Raw genomic sequence first — 15,961 nt, 5'->3', positions numbered from 1 at the left:
CTGCTGATCACTGACTGCACCTAATGAAATCAATGAAGGTACAGGTATACGGCACCTCTAAAAAGCAGGTGCAAACTGTTCAATACTTGACACTCAGGGCTTGGCTACACTTGCTAGTTAGAGTGCATTACAGTAGGCCCAAATGCCCTAACTCACGACCCATCCACACGGGCAAGGCACACAGAGCGCCTGGACTCTGCAGCTGGAGTGTTCCTGGTAATCCACCTCCATGAGAAGCATAAAACTTGTTGCAACTCGGCTGAAATGCCCCAGCGTCAGTATGAAGGAGGTGTTGCATTACTGCGCTTTGATCAGCCTCCCGAAACGTCCCCTAATCCCCTTAAATCAAGTGGCCACTCTTATCATGGTTTTGGAATCGGCTGTAGGGATGGGAATATGCCCTTTCAAAGCTCTGTTTCTGATAGCTGGCATGCTTACCCGGGACAAAGCAAGCCATTAGTGTGGAATGTTGCTTGCTGTGAGTGAGAGAGAGAGAGGTGTGGGGGAGAGGGGTCTGAATTTACAAGACAGCATGCTGACATATTCTCAGCACCCCAAAAACCCACATACACACAACACACTCCACCTCACCCCCCCACATTTGAAAAGCACGTTGCTGCCCCTTGAATGCTGGGATAGCTACCACAATGCACTGCTCTTTGTGGCATTGCAAGAGCTGCTGATGTAGCCATACCAGTATGCTTCCAGCTGAGAGCGTAAACACTCAGCAGCGTTTTCCCTGCTGTGGTCTCCGAAGGCTGGTTTAACCCCCAGCGCTGTACATCTGCAAGTGTAGCCATGCCTTCAGTTTCAGAGTAACAGCCGTGTTAGTCTGTATTCGCAAAAAGAAAAGGAGGACTTGTGGCACCTTAGAGACTAACCAATTTATTTGAGCATGAGCTTTCGTGAGCTACAGCTCACTTCATCGGATGCCTTCAGTGTGTCACATTCAGGCCTTCTGGACTGATTTCCAACATGGCTCCCCCTCCCTTAAACTAAAGTTGTGGATCATCAGCACTTCTGACAGGCGCACCCTTAGTGAGCTCACCATGCTCATACAGGAAGCCTGCAACAGAGCTTGCCTTAACCATTATCCTTCCCATCTATCTTTATGATCATACACATTCAGGTGGTGCAGCAAAAGGCAGGTGTCTATTTATATAAGGAATTCATTTGCAAATTGGATACAATTAACTTAGGCTTGATTAGAGACTGGGAGTGGCTAAGTCATTATGCAAGGTAACCTATTTCCCCTTGTTTTTTCCTACCCCCCTGCCTCAGACGTTCTTGTTAAACCCTGGATTTGTGCTGGAAATGGCCCACCTTGATTATCATACACATTGTAAGGAGAGTGGTCACTTTAGATAAGCTATTACCAGCAGGAGAGTGGGTTTGTGTGTGTGTGTGGGGGGAGGAAACCTGGATTTGTGCTGGAAATGGCCCAACTTGATTATCATTCACATTGTAAGGAGAGTGATCACTTTAGATAAGCTATTACCAGCAGGAGAGTGGGGTGGGGGGAGGTATTTTTTCATGCTTTGTGTGTATAAAAAGATCTTCTACATTTTCCACAGTATGCATCCGACGAAGTGACCCAACACTCTCACAAATCTTGGGAGACAGGCCAGTCCTTGCCTACAGACAGCCCCCCAACCTGAAGCAAATACTCACCAGCAACCACATACCACACAAAAGAACCACTAACCCAGGAACCTATCCTTGCAACAAAGCCCGTTGCCAACTGTGCCCACATATCTATTCAGGGGACACCATCACAGGGCCTAATAACATCAGCCACACTATCAGAGGCTCGTTCACCTGCACATCCACCAATATGATATATGCCATCATGTGCCAGCAATACCCCTCTGCCATGTACATTGGTCAAACTGGACAGTCTCTACGTAAAAGAATAAATGGACACAAATCAGATATCAAGAATTATAACATTCATAAACCAGTTGGAGAACACTTCAATCTCTCTGGTCACGCAATCACAGACATGAAGGTCGCTATCTTACAGCAAAAAAACTTCAAATCCAGACTCCAGCGAGAAACTGCTGAATTGGAATTCATTTGCAAATTGGATACTATTAATTTAGGCTTAAATAGAGACTGGGAGTGGCTAAGTCATTATGCAAGGTAGCCTATTTCCCCTTGTTTTTTCCTTACCTCCCCGCCCCTCAGACGTTCTGGTTAAACTTGGATTTATGCTGGAAATGGCCCACCTTGATTATCATGCACATTGTAAGGAGAGTGGTCAATTTGGATGAGCTATTGCCAGCAGGAGAGTGAGTTTGTGTGTGTATGGGGGTGGGGGGTGAGAAAACCTGGATTTGTGCTGGAAATGGCCCACCTTGATTATCATGCACATTGTGAAGTGAGTGGTCACTTTGGATGGGCTATTACCAGCAGGAGAGTGAGTTTGTGTGGGGGAGGGGCGGAGGGTGAGAAAACCTGGATTTGTGGTGGAAATGGCCCAACTTGATGATCACTTTAGATAAGCTATTACCAGCAGGAGAGTGGGGTGGGAGGAGGTATTGTTTCATGGTCTCTGTGTATATAATGTCCTCTGCAGTTTCCACTGCATGCATCCGATGAAGTGAGCTGTAGCTCACGAAAGCTCATGCTCAAATAAATTGGTTAGTCTCTAAGGTGCCACAAATCCTCCTTTTCTTTATGCTGCATATAGTTAACGCTGGGAAGCGGACGGGGGAGCGCCCCACACCTAGCACAGACAAGCCACGGGGGCCAGGCAAGCGCTTGCTCACAGGAGAGTCAGACATCGTGGCCCCTGGACTCCAGCCACTGAAGACGCAGAGTCAGGCCACAAACACTGAGGGCGCTAAAAACAACGCACGTGGGGCCTTATGTCACGCGGGTTTGCCTGGCCCCTCAGGGATGCAATCACTGGGGACAGAAATGCCCTCGGGGCGAGCCACAGCTCCTCGCAGGGGGGGTCTGAGCTTTCAAGACGAACACCCACAACTGAGCTGCAACTGGCAACCACTTCCGCGCGCAGCGCCCCACCATTTCCTCGCGTCTGCCCCTTTCAATACCCAGGCGCGACCGGGCTCCCCGCCGCCGGCCGCACATTCTCAGCTCCAGCTGAGCCCATGACCCCGCCCCTTATGACCCGGACGCGCGCGGAACCGCGAGCGCGCGCCCCTCCCTGCCCCTTTCTCCCGCCCACACCGAGCTGCCCTCGCGCCTTGATTGGCTAAGCGCTCCTGCGCCGGATAGTCAACATGGCCCGCGTGTAGAGCCGTGGCTGTAGCTCCTTGCGGGCCAATCGAGGTGGGCTTTACTGTGCGGGTTGCCTGAGTGTCGCCCAATGGGAAGCGGCCTTCTTGACGGCGGCGCAGCCCGAGAGAGAGAGTCTGCCTGAGAGGAGCTTGAGCGCCGCTGGTGGGGCCGTGAGGAGACGCGAGGCCCGGGCAGGTGAGGGTCGGTGGGGCCGGGCCGGGCCGAGCGCCTTGTCCTTTCCCAGCCGTAGCTGGGAGGGAAGCTGAGGGGAGCGTTAGCCGTGGGAGGCCCCCTGTCTGGGAGCGAGGCCCGCCCGCCCTCCCTGTTCGCGGTTGGGGCGGGCGGAAGCGGCCTCCCTAGCCTGGGGTGGGGCTCCGGGAGTGGCGTGGGAGGCCCGGGGCTCCCCACTGGAGCGGGGCGGGCCTAACTCAGAGTGGGCATCGCTGCGCGGAGCTTCTTTCGCTGTGCCGGGAAAGTTCGGCTTCGCGGGGCGGATGTGGGGGGCGCCTGAGTGATCGGTAGGCCTGGGGTGAGGCTCCCCGGCCCCGCGTGCTTCCGCTCTGCTCCCTTGCGGGGAGGCCGGGGCCTGGGGGCGGTCCTTACCCACTGCTCTGTTCCCCCCCTGCCACCCCGTCTCTTCTCCGCGTGCCCTGGACAGGGGGTCCGCTTTTTCTACGCCCCTTCCCCCTGTGCGCGCTGCTGCCTCTCCCCAGGCATGCTGAGCGAGTGCGGAAGAGTCTGATTACCCTACTCAGTTGCTAGCCGCATTGAATAGCCTCAGGCGGGCTGGGCGTTGCTCTTTGAGACGTTCACAGCAGAAGGGCAGAGGCAAAGTATAGAGACACTAGGAGAAGGAGAAAACAGCTAAATTATACAAGTCACCTTGACTTATTGCCTGCTGTGTGGCAAGAGTAGGCCTTTAAAAGGAGTTTAAATATGGGCAAAGAAGAGGTCATGTGAACCAGCTTAAGGAATTTCTGTCCTGTCCCTGTTTTTATTCCTCTTAAGTTTCCCCAGTTGGAATATAAAGTTGATACTTGGTTGCTGCCTACAGAGTTATGTATAAAACATCTAACACAGAAGTTGTAACTTTTCTCTGTGGTTTGGCTTATCCATGAGTTGGGCCCTACCAAATTCACAGTCCATTTTGGTCAATTTCACGCTCTTACTATTTTAAAAATTCTATATTTTATGATTTCAGTTATTTAAATCTGAAATTTCATGATAATGTAATTGTAGGGGTCCTGACCCAAAAAGTTGCAGGGGGAGGCTGTGACAAGGTTATTGTAGCAGGGGTTGTGGTACTGCTACCCTTACTTCTGCACTGCTTCAGGTGGTGGCACTGCCTTCAGAGCTGGGCGGCTGCTGGGCGGCTACTGGCCGGGAGCCCAACTCTGAAGGCAGAGCTGCCACCAGCAGCAGAGTAGAAGTAAGGAGGGCATGGCATGGTATGGTATTGCCATCCTTATTTCTGCACTGCTGTCTGCAGGGCTGGGCCCTCAGTCAGCAGCCGCCACTGTCCAGCCGCTCAGCTCTGAAGGTAGTAGCACAGAAGTAAGGGTGGCATGGGTATGGCATTGCCATCCTTACTTCTGCATTGCTGCTGGCAGGGCACTGCTAGCCCACAGCCATAGAATCATAGAATATCAGGGTTGGAAGGGACCTCAGGAGGTCATCTAGTCCAACCCCCTGCTCAAAGCAGGACCAATCCCCAATCAAATCATCCCAGCCAGGGCTTTGTCAAGCCTGACCTTAAAAACTTCCAAGGAAGGAGATTCTACCACCTCCCTAGGTAATGCATTCCAGTGTTTCACCACCCTCCTAGTAAAAAAGTTTTTCCTAATATCCAACCTAAACCTCCCCCACTGCAACTTGAGACCATTACTCCTTGTCCTGTCCTCTTCTACCACTGAGAATAGTCTAGAACCATCCTCTCTGGAACCACCTCTCAGGTAGTTGAAAGCAGCTATCAAATCCCCCCTCATTCTTCTCTTCTGCAGACTAAACAATCCCAGTTCCCTCAGCCTCTCCTCATAAGTCATGTGTTCCAGACCCCTAATCATTTTTGTTGCCCTTCGCTGGACTCTCTCCAATTTCTCCACATCCTTCTTCTAGTGTGGGGCCCAAAACTGGACACAGTACTCCAGATGAGGCCCCACCAATGTCGAATAGAGGGGAATGATCACGTCCCTCGATCTGCTGGCTATGCCCCTACTTATACATCCCAAAATGCCATTGGCCTTCTTGGCAACAAGGGCACACTGCTGACTCATATCCAGCTTCTGCGGAAAAGGACCTAGGGGTTACAGTGGACGAGAACTGCTGCCTAGCCATTCGGTCCCTAGTCTGTAGCTGTGCATTGGGTTCTTCCATCCTAAGTGCAGGACCCTGCACTTATCCTTATTGAACCTCATCAGGTTTCTTTTGGCCCAATCCTCCAATTTGTCTAGGTCCCTCTGTATCCTATCCCTACCCTCCAGCGTATCTACCACTCCTCCCAGTTTAGTATCATCCGCAAATTTGCTGAGAGTGCAATCCACACCATCCTCCAGACCATTTATGAAGATATTGAACAGCCACCACTCTCCAGCTGCTCAGCTCTGTAGGCAGCACAGAAGTAAGGGCAGCTGTACCATGATCCCCTTTAAAATAACCTTGTGACCCCCCTGCAACTCCTTTTTGGGTCAGGACCCTCTCTCAGTTTGAGACACTCTAGTCTCCCCCATGAGATTGGTATAGTATAGGCTAAAAGCACACAAGACCAGATTTCATGGTCTGTGATGTGTTTTTTGTTTTTGGGGGAGGTGGTGCCAGCCCGTGGGGCCCCGCAAAGCGTGGGACCTGGAGCGGTTGCCCCAATTTGCTGTCCCCTAGGGGTGGCTCTGATGCCTAAGGGCCAACCAAGACTGGGGGCTTATTGAGCTAGGTGCTGTAGAAACAATAGATAGTACCTGTTTACAAAAATGCTTACAGTCTAATTCAACAAGACCTGCGTGCACATGTGGGTATAAAACAAGTAGAGTGATGGCATTAGACATGGTGGTTATGCTGTTTGTTTCCTTTTTTGAGGGTGTGTGTTTGCTTAGGAAGGGATAATCTAAATGGAAATAACAGGGAAGGGAGGAGAGGGGGCAGGGCAGGGGAGTAAAGGGGTAAGAAATTATAGGTGTGGATTGAGGTTTAGGTGAAGACTGAGAATGGGGGGGGGGGGGTTAGGAGGGTTAGAATAAACAGCCAATGAACTCAGGGGTGAAGCAAGTCCAGTCAGAACTACAGAAAGTTCTCTGAGTAGCAGCTGTGTTAGTCTGTATCCGTAAAAAGAAAAGGAGTACTTGTGGCACCTTAGAGACTAACAAATTTATTAGAGCATGTGCAAAGGTCCAAAGGTATGCTTTGGCTTTTTGGCTGCTTCTTCCCCTACTGGCTGGAGTCTCTGGGCTGACTCTTATACAACCCCCATGATGAGGTGGGAGATGGGAGGCACCACCTGGGTCCTAGTGCACCCAGAGTGGGAGGATTCTCCCCTGCACAATTCTGGATCCAGGGGCTAACTGAGTGGAGGGGTGGTCTGGTCCTGACTGGGCCTCATTTTACCACTCTTCCCAGTGCAGAAGGCTCAGCTTCTTCCTCTGTGCATTGGTTTACATGCAACTGTAAGAACTAGAAAACTTTTTTTAAACAAAATGAAAGCTTTCTTTTTCAAAATGCATTCCCTCTTGTGGGATGGTGCCTCCTGACGTTAAGCTTGCAGGACCTTTTTCAAAGCTGTGCCCATTAGGGGTGAACAAGCCCTCCCTTCTGTGGCTGACTTTTGTTTTTGGGCCCTACATGGGATGAGACCCTCCCCTACCCCCCAATCATTTCCATTCCTATGCTGCTTCAACTAACCTGTATTGTGTCTGGTTTGGACCAGGCAGACTTTAATTGCAGCATGTTTCCTAGGACTAGTGAGGTGGGGGTTTTTTGTTTTGTTCTTCTTTGTTTTTAATATTCTGTCACTAATGACCGTAACTTGTCCTGCAAAGCTTATTGGTGGTGATGCCCAAGAAATAACTCTCTTGATTCTAAGTTCCAATATTTGAGTGGCAACTGTTACAAAACTGTAAACTGAGCTTGCTTATCATGGAAATAATTATGACAGTAAACATGGAGACTCCATGATATCACTTAATTTCTCATTGAAATGCACTCTGATTGGTTGTCTGACTTGCATTTGAAAACACCTGATTCTATCATACTTAACTCTTCCAGAACATTCTTTTAATATTTGTCCCTTCAACACCTAAGACAATCACAGGCAATTCTGTGATCTTTGTAGGAAGAGCTTTTTTAAAAGTTGTACTATTTTTTTGATTTCTGTGCTTCTCAAGTTTTCTCTAACTGGAAGAGCTCTGTTTGAAAGTCCGCCTTCAATAAGTTTTGAAACACTGGGGAAGTTCCAGAAGACCTAGAATAAAGCTAATGTTGTGCCTGATTTTAAATAGGATAAACAGGGTGACCTGGGTAATTATAGGAAGGGCAGCGAGTCTGTCACATAAGTCATGGATTCCGTGACTTTCTGTGACCTCCATGACTTCTGCAGCAGCCGGTGCTGGCTCAGAAGCACAGCAGTTTGGGTGTGTGGGAGGGGCAGAGGGTTGAGGTGGTGCGGTTCCCGGCCAATGGGAGCTGCGCAGCTAGTGCTTGTGGCAGGAGCAGTGTGTGGAGCCCCATGGCCCATCTGCCGCGTAGGAGCTGCAGCACCTGGAGCCGGGTAGGAAGCCCCCGCTAACCACCTCCAGCACCAGTGGGGTCCTGGGCCAGCGCCCCCAGACTGTCTCTCTCCCCCCCCCCCCCCCCCCGCCGTGCAAGTTTTAGTTAGAGGTATATAGCAAAAGTCATGGACAGGTCATGGGCCATGAATTTTTGTTTACTGCCCGTGACTTGTCCATGACTTTTACTAAAAATACCATGACTAAAACATAGGCTGACTGGCCTGTAATCAAGGCTAACATTGATCCCTGGGAAGATAATGGAGCAGCTGATATAAAACTCAGTTAATGAAGAATTAGATGAGGGTAATGTAATTAATGCAAATCAACATGGATTTATGGAAAATAGATTCTATCAAACTCACTTGATATCTTTTTCTAATGAGATTACAAGTTTGGTTGATAAAGATAATAGTGTTGATCTAATATACTTAGACTTAGGACCCCATGACACTTTGACTTAAAAATTAGAATGATATAAAATTAACATACACATGTTAAATGAATTTGGAGATGGCTAACTAATAGGTCTCAAAATATAATTATAAATGGGAAATATCATGAAATGGATATGTTTCTATTGGGTCCTGCAGGAATCTGTACTTTGCCGTACACTATTTAACTCTTTTTTTATTAATGACCTGGAAGAAAACATAAAATCACTGATGAAGTGTGCAGATAACACACACACTGGGGGAGTGGTAAATAATGAAGAGGAAAGGTCACTGATACGGAGCCATCTGGATTGTTTCAGAAGCTGTGCTCAAGCAAACGAAGTCTGTTTAATATGGCTAAATGTCAGTATAGCCTATATTCTTTGTTCCTAGACATATATATTGACAGGATGGAATGCTCTATCCTGGGAAGCAGTGACTCTGAAAAAGATTTGGGGGTTTTGGTAGATAATTAGCTTAACATGACCTCCTGCAGTGTTTGGAGGCATAGACATGGGAATTTCGAATAGGAATAAAGAGGTTATTTTACATCTGTTTAGCACTGGTACAACTGCTGCTGGAATATTGTGTCCAGCTCTGGTGCTTGAAATTCAAGAAGGAGGTTGATAAACTGGAGAGAGTTCAGAGAAGAGCCATGAGAATGGTTAAAGGATTAGAAATCACACCTTATAGTGACTGAGCTCTTGAGTCTGTCTATTTAGCTTAACAAAGACAAGGTTAAGGGGTGACTTGATTGTAGTCTGTGAGTATCTAAACAGAAAAGTATTTAATGATGGACTCTTCAGTCTAGCATAGCGGTTCTCAAACTGTGGGTTGGGACCCCGTAGTGGGTCACAACACCGTTTTAATGGGGTTGGCAGGGCTGGCGTTAGACTTACTGGGGCCCGGGACTGAAGCCCGAGGGCTTCAGCCATGGGCAGAGGGTTCAGGTTACAGGCCCCCCCACCTGAGGCTGAAGCCCTTTGGCTTTGGACACCTCCCTCCCCCGCCCTGGGTGGTACGGCTCAGGCAAGCTCAGGCTTTGGTCCCTCTTCCTGGGGTCATGTAGTAATTTTTGTCGTCAGAAGAGGGTTGCGGTGCAATTAAGTTTGAGAACCCCTGGGAGCAGAGAAAGGTATAATGCAATGCTATGGCTGGAATTTGAAACTAGACCAAGTCAGACTGGAAATAAGGCATACATTTTTAGCAGTGAGAATAACTAATCATTAGAACAATTTACCAAGGGAAGTGGTGGGTTCTCCATCACAAATAATTATTAAATCATGATTGAAAGTTTTTTCTAAAAAATATGCTGCAGAAATTTTTTTGGAAGTTCTGTGGCCTGTTATATTGGAGATCAGACTAGCTGGTAACAATGTTTCCTTCTGGCCTTGGACTCTGTGAATGCCCTAAATTTCTAAATTCTGACACCTTGAATTTCTAGGAGATATGTAAGTGCTTGATACTAGAATATTGCAGCAGGGGTTGTTGTCTTGATGTTAATTTATACCTACCATGTAGGAGATTAGCCTTCCTCAGAGCTTGCTTGACACATGGCAACAGTCAAACTGGGCCTTAGGCCCCAATCCACAAAGGTACTTGGGCACCTATATCCCAGCCTTTGGCTCCTAAGTAACAACTGTAGGCTCTACTGTGATACACACAACTCCAACTGACTTCTGTAGGGGCCTAGACTTGGTGTCTTGAGTTTTCAGGGTAAACATTCTCTAGGTGCAGAAGTTTCTGCTTCTGGACACACGCATTGCTGCCTCACTTTAGGTTTCTTGAACCTAAACCCCAGATCAGTGCACGAACCAGGGGAAGATAGGCATTCTCCCGCCTAGCTCCCATGCGGAGCTTGATCAGGTAGGTGTCCTCAGAGGCTGCATACCACATCAGGTTTCATTCAAAATCGGTCTGCTGAAGGAGGAAGAGGGGGGTGGTGCCCACCTTAACTTCTAGCCCATTGGTTAGAACACATACCTGGAATGTGGGAGACCTGGGTTCAGTCCCCCCCCCCCCCCACCTTCTGGCCTCATGAAGGGAGAGGGTATGAACAAGGGACTCCTACCTCTCAGGAGAGTGCTCTAATCGCTGAGCTGTGGGATATTCTTATGTAGGGCTCCCTAAATAGCTCCTTTTGAAGCTATTCCACTTGGGATGAATATGCAAATAGTCATTGGGTCAGAGACAGAATAAGATTATAAACTGGTGTTTAGGGCCAGGTATGAGGTTTAGTGTGGGGCAAGAGATAGAAGGAAATGCTGGAATACTGCATGCTTTCTCTCCTCAAGTTAGGAAAGAGTATGGGAGGAAAAGACTAGGAAGTGGAAAAAGGGAAACCTTGATCATTAAAACTTCTGAGTCAGGAGTATTTCAGCTCTTTAGTTGTACTGCCCTTTGTCAGGTTTGTATTTAAGAATATATATGTGTACTCCTGTTTGGGACAGGAGGTGAATGAGATGACTAAGTACTGGGTAACATAAGAGGAAAAAATACATTTTTTTTTTTTAGAAAAGGAGCGGGGAACCTATATAGGAGGTTTACCAAATAGAACTATCTTACTGATACATAACCTAGGTTTCAACACTTTTGTTTTTAGTATATAGTCCAGGTTTTATGATGCCAGAGGAACAGATTACAGGCTGAAATACTTGAACTTTTAAGGGATGTAAAGAGCTATTTAACTGTTTAAAAACAAATATTCCATGAGTTCACATCATAGAACAGCTGCTCATAAACTTACATTCAGATGTGATGCTTGGTGTGAGTAGTCCGGTGAAAGATGTACAGTACATAAGATCCTGCTGATGGCTGTTGGTATATTGACTGTTCCTTAGCAGATCCTGCAGCTATTATTGCCAGCATCTTCAGGTTTTAATCAGATTTTGATAATTTTATATAAGAACAGTATTTTGTCTCCTAAACATTTTATATTTTATTTTGTAGGTGGATACAAGCATACAGATGGCAGATAACAGGTAAGTCAGAATGCTCTCAATATCTGTTCTAAACAGAAATGATTTGCTACTTACCTATCTTCAGAGCTCACCAGTATCTTAGTATGTGATTCTTTCATGAAACTTGGCAAATCAAAAATAGAGAGGGTTAGCCAGAACATTAATGCTTTCTCCCACAAAAAAGGAAAATGAATTGGTGCATGGGAAGCGAAGAATGTTGCCCAAATGGTCATGTGTAAAATCACTCTGTTCTTAGTATCGTCTACTTCTGAGGGCATTCTGCACCTAAAAATTCTGCGCACAACATTTTAAAAATCTGCCAATTTTATTTGTCAAATAAATGTGGAGGCTCCAGCATGGCATTGGGGAGCACAGGCCACTGGCTGCACAGAGGTGGGAGATCACTGTGCAGCCTCCACCCCCCATCCTCCCTTGGGACACGGGCTCAGCGGTGAGGCTGAACCCAACCATGGCACAGTGCAAGGACAGGGCCAGCCCTATAGAAACAGCCCAGGGTCCTGGCCCTCCATGCCAGGTGTGGGCAGGCAGGCTCAGCAAGGCAGGATCCTAGTGTGGGGGAATCCAGGTGTGGGTTGAGAGGGTTCTGTGTGGAGCAATCTGGGTGCGGGTGACCTGGTGGAGGATCTGGGTGCACAGGAGCTTGTTGGAGGGTTCTGGGTGCAACAGTAATGGGACTCTGTAGTGGGGGGTCGAAGTGAAGGTGGTTTGAGTTCAACGGGGGGGTCTGGGTTGCGGGGGGGAATAGAGCTTGGCAGGGGGGTCAGGGTGTGTGAGGCTCAGTGGAGGGTCCAGAGGCTGGGAGGGAGTGGGGCTCCAGTGGGGGATCCAGGTGCAGCTAGTTGGGGCTCAGTGGGGTGGGAATCTGGGTGTGGGGGGCTCGGGGTAGCGCAGGGGAAGTGGGGCTGATCGGAGGGTTCTGACTGCCGGGGGGTGGGGTGAGGCTCAGCAGGAGGGTCTGGATATGAAGGGGCCTGGCTGCACGGGGGTTGGGTGGATAGGGGAAGCAGCTCCCTGTACAGGGATCTCACTCCCTGCAGCTGAGGAACGATGGGTGCAGGAAGCAGGGGAGTTTGCAGAGCTTCCTACAGCCAGGGGAGAAATCTGCGGGTGGGTCTGATCCAACCCCAGATGCTGTGCAGGGGAAGAGGAAGTGCCCTCCTCCCCAGCCCAGCCGGGAATAGCAGCTGAGCCCAGCACAGGGAAGGAGCCACCCACCAGGTCTTCCCCAGTCCCGCCCCCTGCCCCACAGTGATTTACCTCTCTGCCAGCTGCTCTGGGCACCCGAAACATACTGCTGGGGAGGGCTGCATGACCGCTCTTGTGGCTTCCGTTTGTTTCCCCCATCAGAAAGTCATTTTTCTGCAGGGAAGCAAAGAAATCTGCAGGGGACATCGATTCTGTGCATGTGCCATGGCGCAGAATTCCCCCAGGAGTAATTGTCTAGACTCTGAATAAAGTATATTACAATTATCTTAAACTTTAGATGGACATTTAGAAACAAGGAAGTGATTTTATCAACATAGTAGTTTAAGTGGTACAAGTACTTTTTTCAGTTTGCTGGTAAGATAGGATTTTTTTTTAAGACAACCTGAAATTGCAACTTTTTTCTAATTTGTTAAAAGTAACTGCTTTTACTGCGATTCAGAAAAAATCCCTCTTGATCCGAGGTTTTACAGGTATAGGGAAATAATCTGAGCTTTGAGGCCCTGTGCTGTATTTAATTCTTCTGATTGTATGCTTTTGTAGAGTCCCAATATTGCTCTTGCCTCAGTTGGGAGTGAGTCCCCTGTGTAATTACTCCGTTTTGTACTAATAAGATGTTGCTTATATTTTAAATTCCTGAGGGGAAAGAACATATCATAATCTTGATCTTGTAGATAGCTGGACATGATGCACATAACATTATTCCTACACATGAAGGACTTTGCTTCCACCAAAATGTAATGTTCTAAAACTAAGTTTGTGAACTAGAGTTTTTAGTAAAAATACACTGGTCTCTGAAACAAAATTTACATATTGATAGCAAAGGTTCAGCTTTAACTAACTTGCCCTAACAGCTCTCTTTTTTTTTTTCCATCTTTAGGGCAAATCTGATTCTCAGATTTCTCTAACTGTGGTAGTCAGTGTCTTCTTTCATTATTTAATTAGAAATATATTCAGTACATATGAGTAGGGAAATAATATAAAACACTGCATCTGGCATGTATTTTTTTTTACTTTCTAAGTTTCATAGCTGCTAGTGTATCAAGGCCCTACTTAACTTGCAATATTGCGGAATCCGCGATATTAGACTTCCAAAACAGTTTTAACAGTGGGAGGAGCACCAGGTGGCCAACAGTGGAAAAGTAATGGACCACAAATAATATGGACCATTATTTTTCGAAATTTCCCATGGGGTTGTCTGCAACTCGGCCACAATTTTTTTGATGATCATCCTGCAATTCAAGTAGGGCCTTACATATTGTGCATTACAAGCATATGAACACACTGCCCTGAAGAATTTACAGTCTAGTTAATAAACAAGAGCCTATGAAAATGGTAAAAAATACATTTTCTTGCATTTGAATTTAGAGATGATTTGTTCAGTGGATTCCCAGACTGGTCTGTGAACCACCAGTGGCATGGGGAGCACTTGCTGACCAGCTATATGGTGCTGGTCCCTTTTTGTCTACAGCAGCTAAATTGAGTAAAAGATGGCTAAAATACTTCCGTTTCCCTGTGTCACTTTTCTGTGTAAGTAGTTGCTGTAGCTGCAACAGGGTTGTTATGTGGTTGTGAATGAGTGAGGAAGTAGTCTACGTGAGCGCAAACGGCAGTGGAGATGGTTCACAAGATTACCTTCTAATAAGATATGGTTCACACTGTTAAAGTTAAGGAACCACTGACACAGGCCAGTCGACCTCTCTGCGCCTTCAAGTCTAAATTATGTTGCTGGGGAAGCTTTTATAGCCAGCACATCTCCCAGAACTTGGTTTTAAAGGGTTCGTATTTTTTTTTTCTTTATAAACGTAAACCTTGATTGTCCCTGAATTTCAGGTTATCCAAATTTTAATAAATCCCCAAATGTGCTTTTCTGAAATTCTTCTTCTCACAGGACTTTCTAGGTGTTCTGTTTTAGATTCTCCTGTACAGAGAGGCTTTGAATGATCAGTTTTACCTCTGTTTCTCCTTCCCTCACCATTTAAAGAGTTTGGAGTTCTCCCCACTTTTAGATGAAAATCAAATAAGCCTTGCGCTCTCAAGTGCCTTGTATTGCAACATCCTCCTGGCCAAGGGAGGATGCATGCAGCTCCAGTATCACACAGTTCATGTGAGAACCTTCCACACAAGGAGTTAGGTGCTGACTCTACAGCTCCCTCAGCTTCTTTTATGAGAGAAAACAATTAGCTTGATATCCAAACTCTGATATCCAGGTCTCAGCCATCTGAGCACAAGGTACTGATGACAACAGATGTCTTTTAATGGGGTCTACATATTTTAAACTTTTGCTGTGCATCATACTTTAAAAACAGCATTCCTTTATATGTAATATAAAATACTTTTAGTAATTTCATAATTAGATGTAGTAACAAATATTGAGCTGGTGTTACCTTTTGGTGTGTAAATCTAACTTTGGCTTCTTTAGTAAAGCAGAAGATGCTACCTCAGATTCTGTGGAAGCTGCTAAACATGCAAGTGATAAAAAAGGTAAGTGTGAATAGTAAGTAACTGTATAAGGTTACACTAGTAGTGGTAAGCCTCCTGTTTCTCTTGTACACTGAAATCATTTTCTATACAACAAAGTGTTTACATCCAAAATTGCATATGCATGTGTATATTTAAGGCTCTGATAGTGACCCGTAGTTAAGGCTGAGAGGCCATTTCTAAGTTTTGACCAAATCAGTTGATCCAATTTTGTTCAAATGTGAAAACCCTTATCTTTGAGAACATTTTGCAACTAAATAAAATGACGACAAAATAGAAACTTCAGACTGGGCTTGTAAAGCTCTGGCAAGTTTCTTCAAAGTTTGAAGATCATTAGTTGCATATCTTTAAAGTTATGAACATTTTAAAATGGACAGTCTTTTGTATACATCACATCTACAAATACATTAGAAGCAAGAGGAAGACCAAGAACCGTGTAGGCCTGTTACTCAATGGGGGGAGGGGGAAAACAATAACAGAAAATGTGGAAATGGCAGAGGTGCTTAATGACTTCTTTGTTTCGGTTTTCACCAAGAAGGTTGGTGGTGGTTGGACATATAACATAGTGAATGCCAGTGAAAATGAGTTGGGATCAGAGGCTAAAATAGGGAAAGAACAAGTTAAAAATCACTTCAACAAGTTAGATGTCTTCAAGTCACCAGGGCCTGATGAAATGCATCCTAGAATACTCAAGGAGCTGACTGAGGCGATATCTGAGCCATTAGCGATTATCTTTGAAAAGTCATGGAACACGGGGGAGATTCCAGAAGACTGGAAAAGAGCAAATATAGTGCCCATCTATAAAAATGGAAATAAGGACAACCCAGGGAATTACAGACCAGTCACCTTAACTTCTGTACCCAGA

The 15,961-nt window shown here is 46.6% G+C and overlaps 1 protein-coding gene across 1 annotated transcript in view; it reads left to right on the top strand.

Moving 5' to 3' along the window:
* Positions 1-3,318: 3,318 nt before the first annotated feature.
* NAP1L4 (nucleosome assembly protein 1 like 4) overlaps positions 3,319-15,961 on the top strand; it is a 57,343-nt gene continuing 44,700 nt past the window's right edge. The window contains exons 1-3 of the mRNA XM_074954861.1: positions 3,319-3,441; positions 11,381-11,412; positions 15,038-15,099. Coding sequence (XP_074810962.1) covers positions 11,399-11,412; positions 15,038-15,099 — 76 coding nt within the window. The 5' untranslated portion in view covers positions 3,319-3,441; positions 11,381-11,398. The remainder of the gene's footprint in view (positions 3,442-11,380; positions 11,413-15,037; positions 15,100-15,961) is intronic.

Source organism: Natator depressus, chromosome 6 (assembly GCF_965152275.1).
Source record: "Natator depressus isolate rNatDep1 chromosome 6, rNatDep2.hap1, whole genome shotgun sequence".
Classification (NCBI taxonomy): Eukaryota; Metazoa; Chordata; order Testudines; family Cheloniidae; genus Natator; species Natator depressus.
The sequence above is the reverse complement of the archived record's forward strand: the minus strand, read 5'-3'. Positions and strand labels throughout refer to the sequence as shown.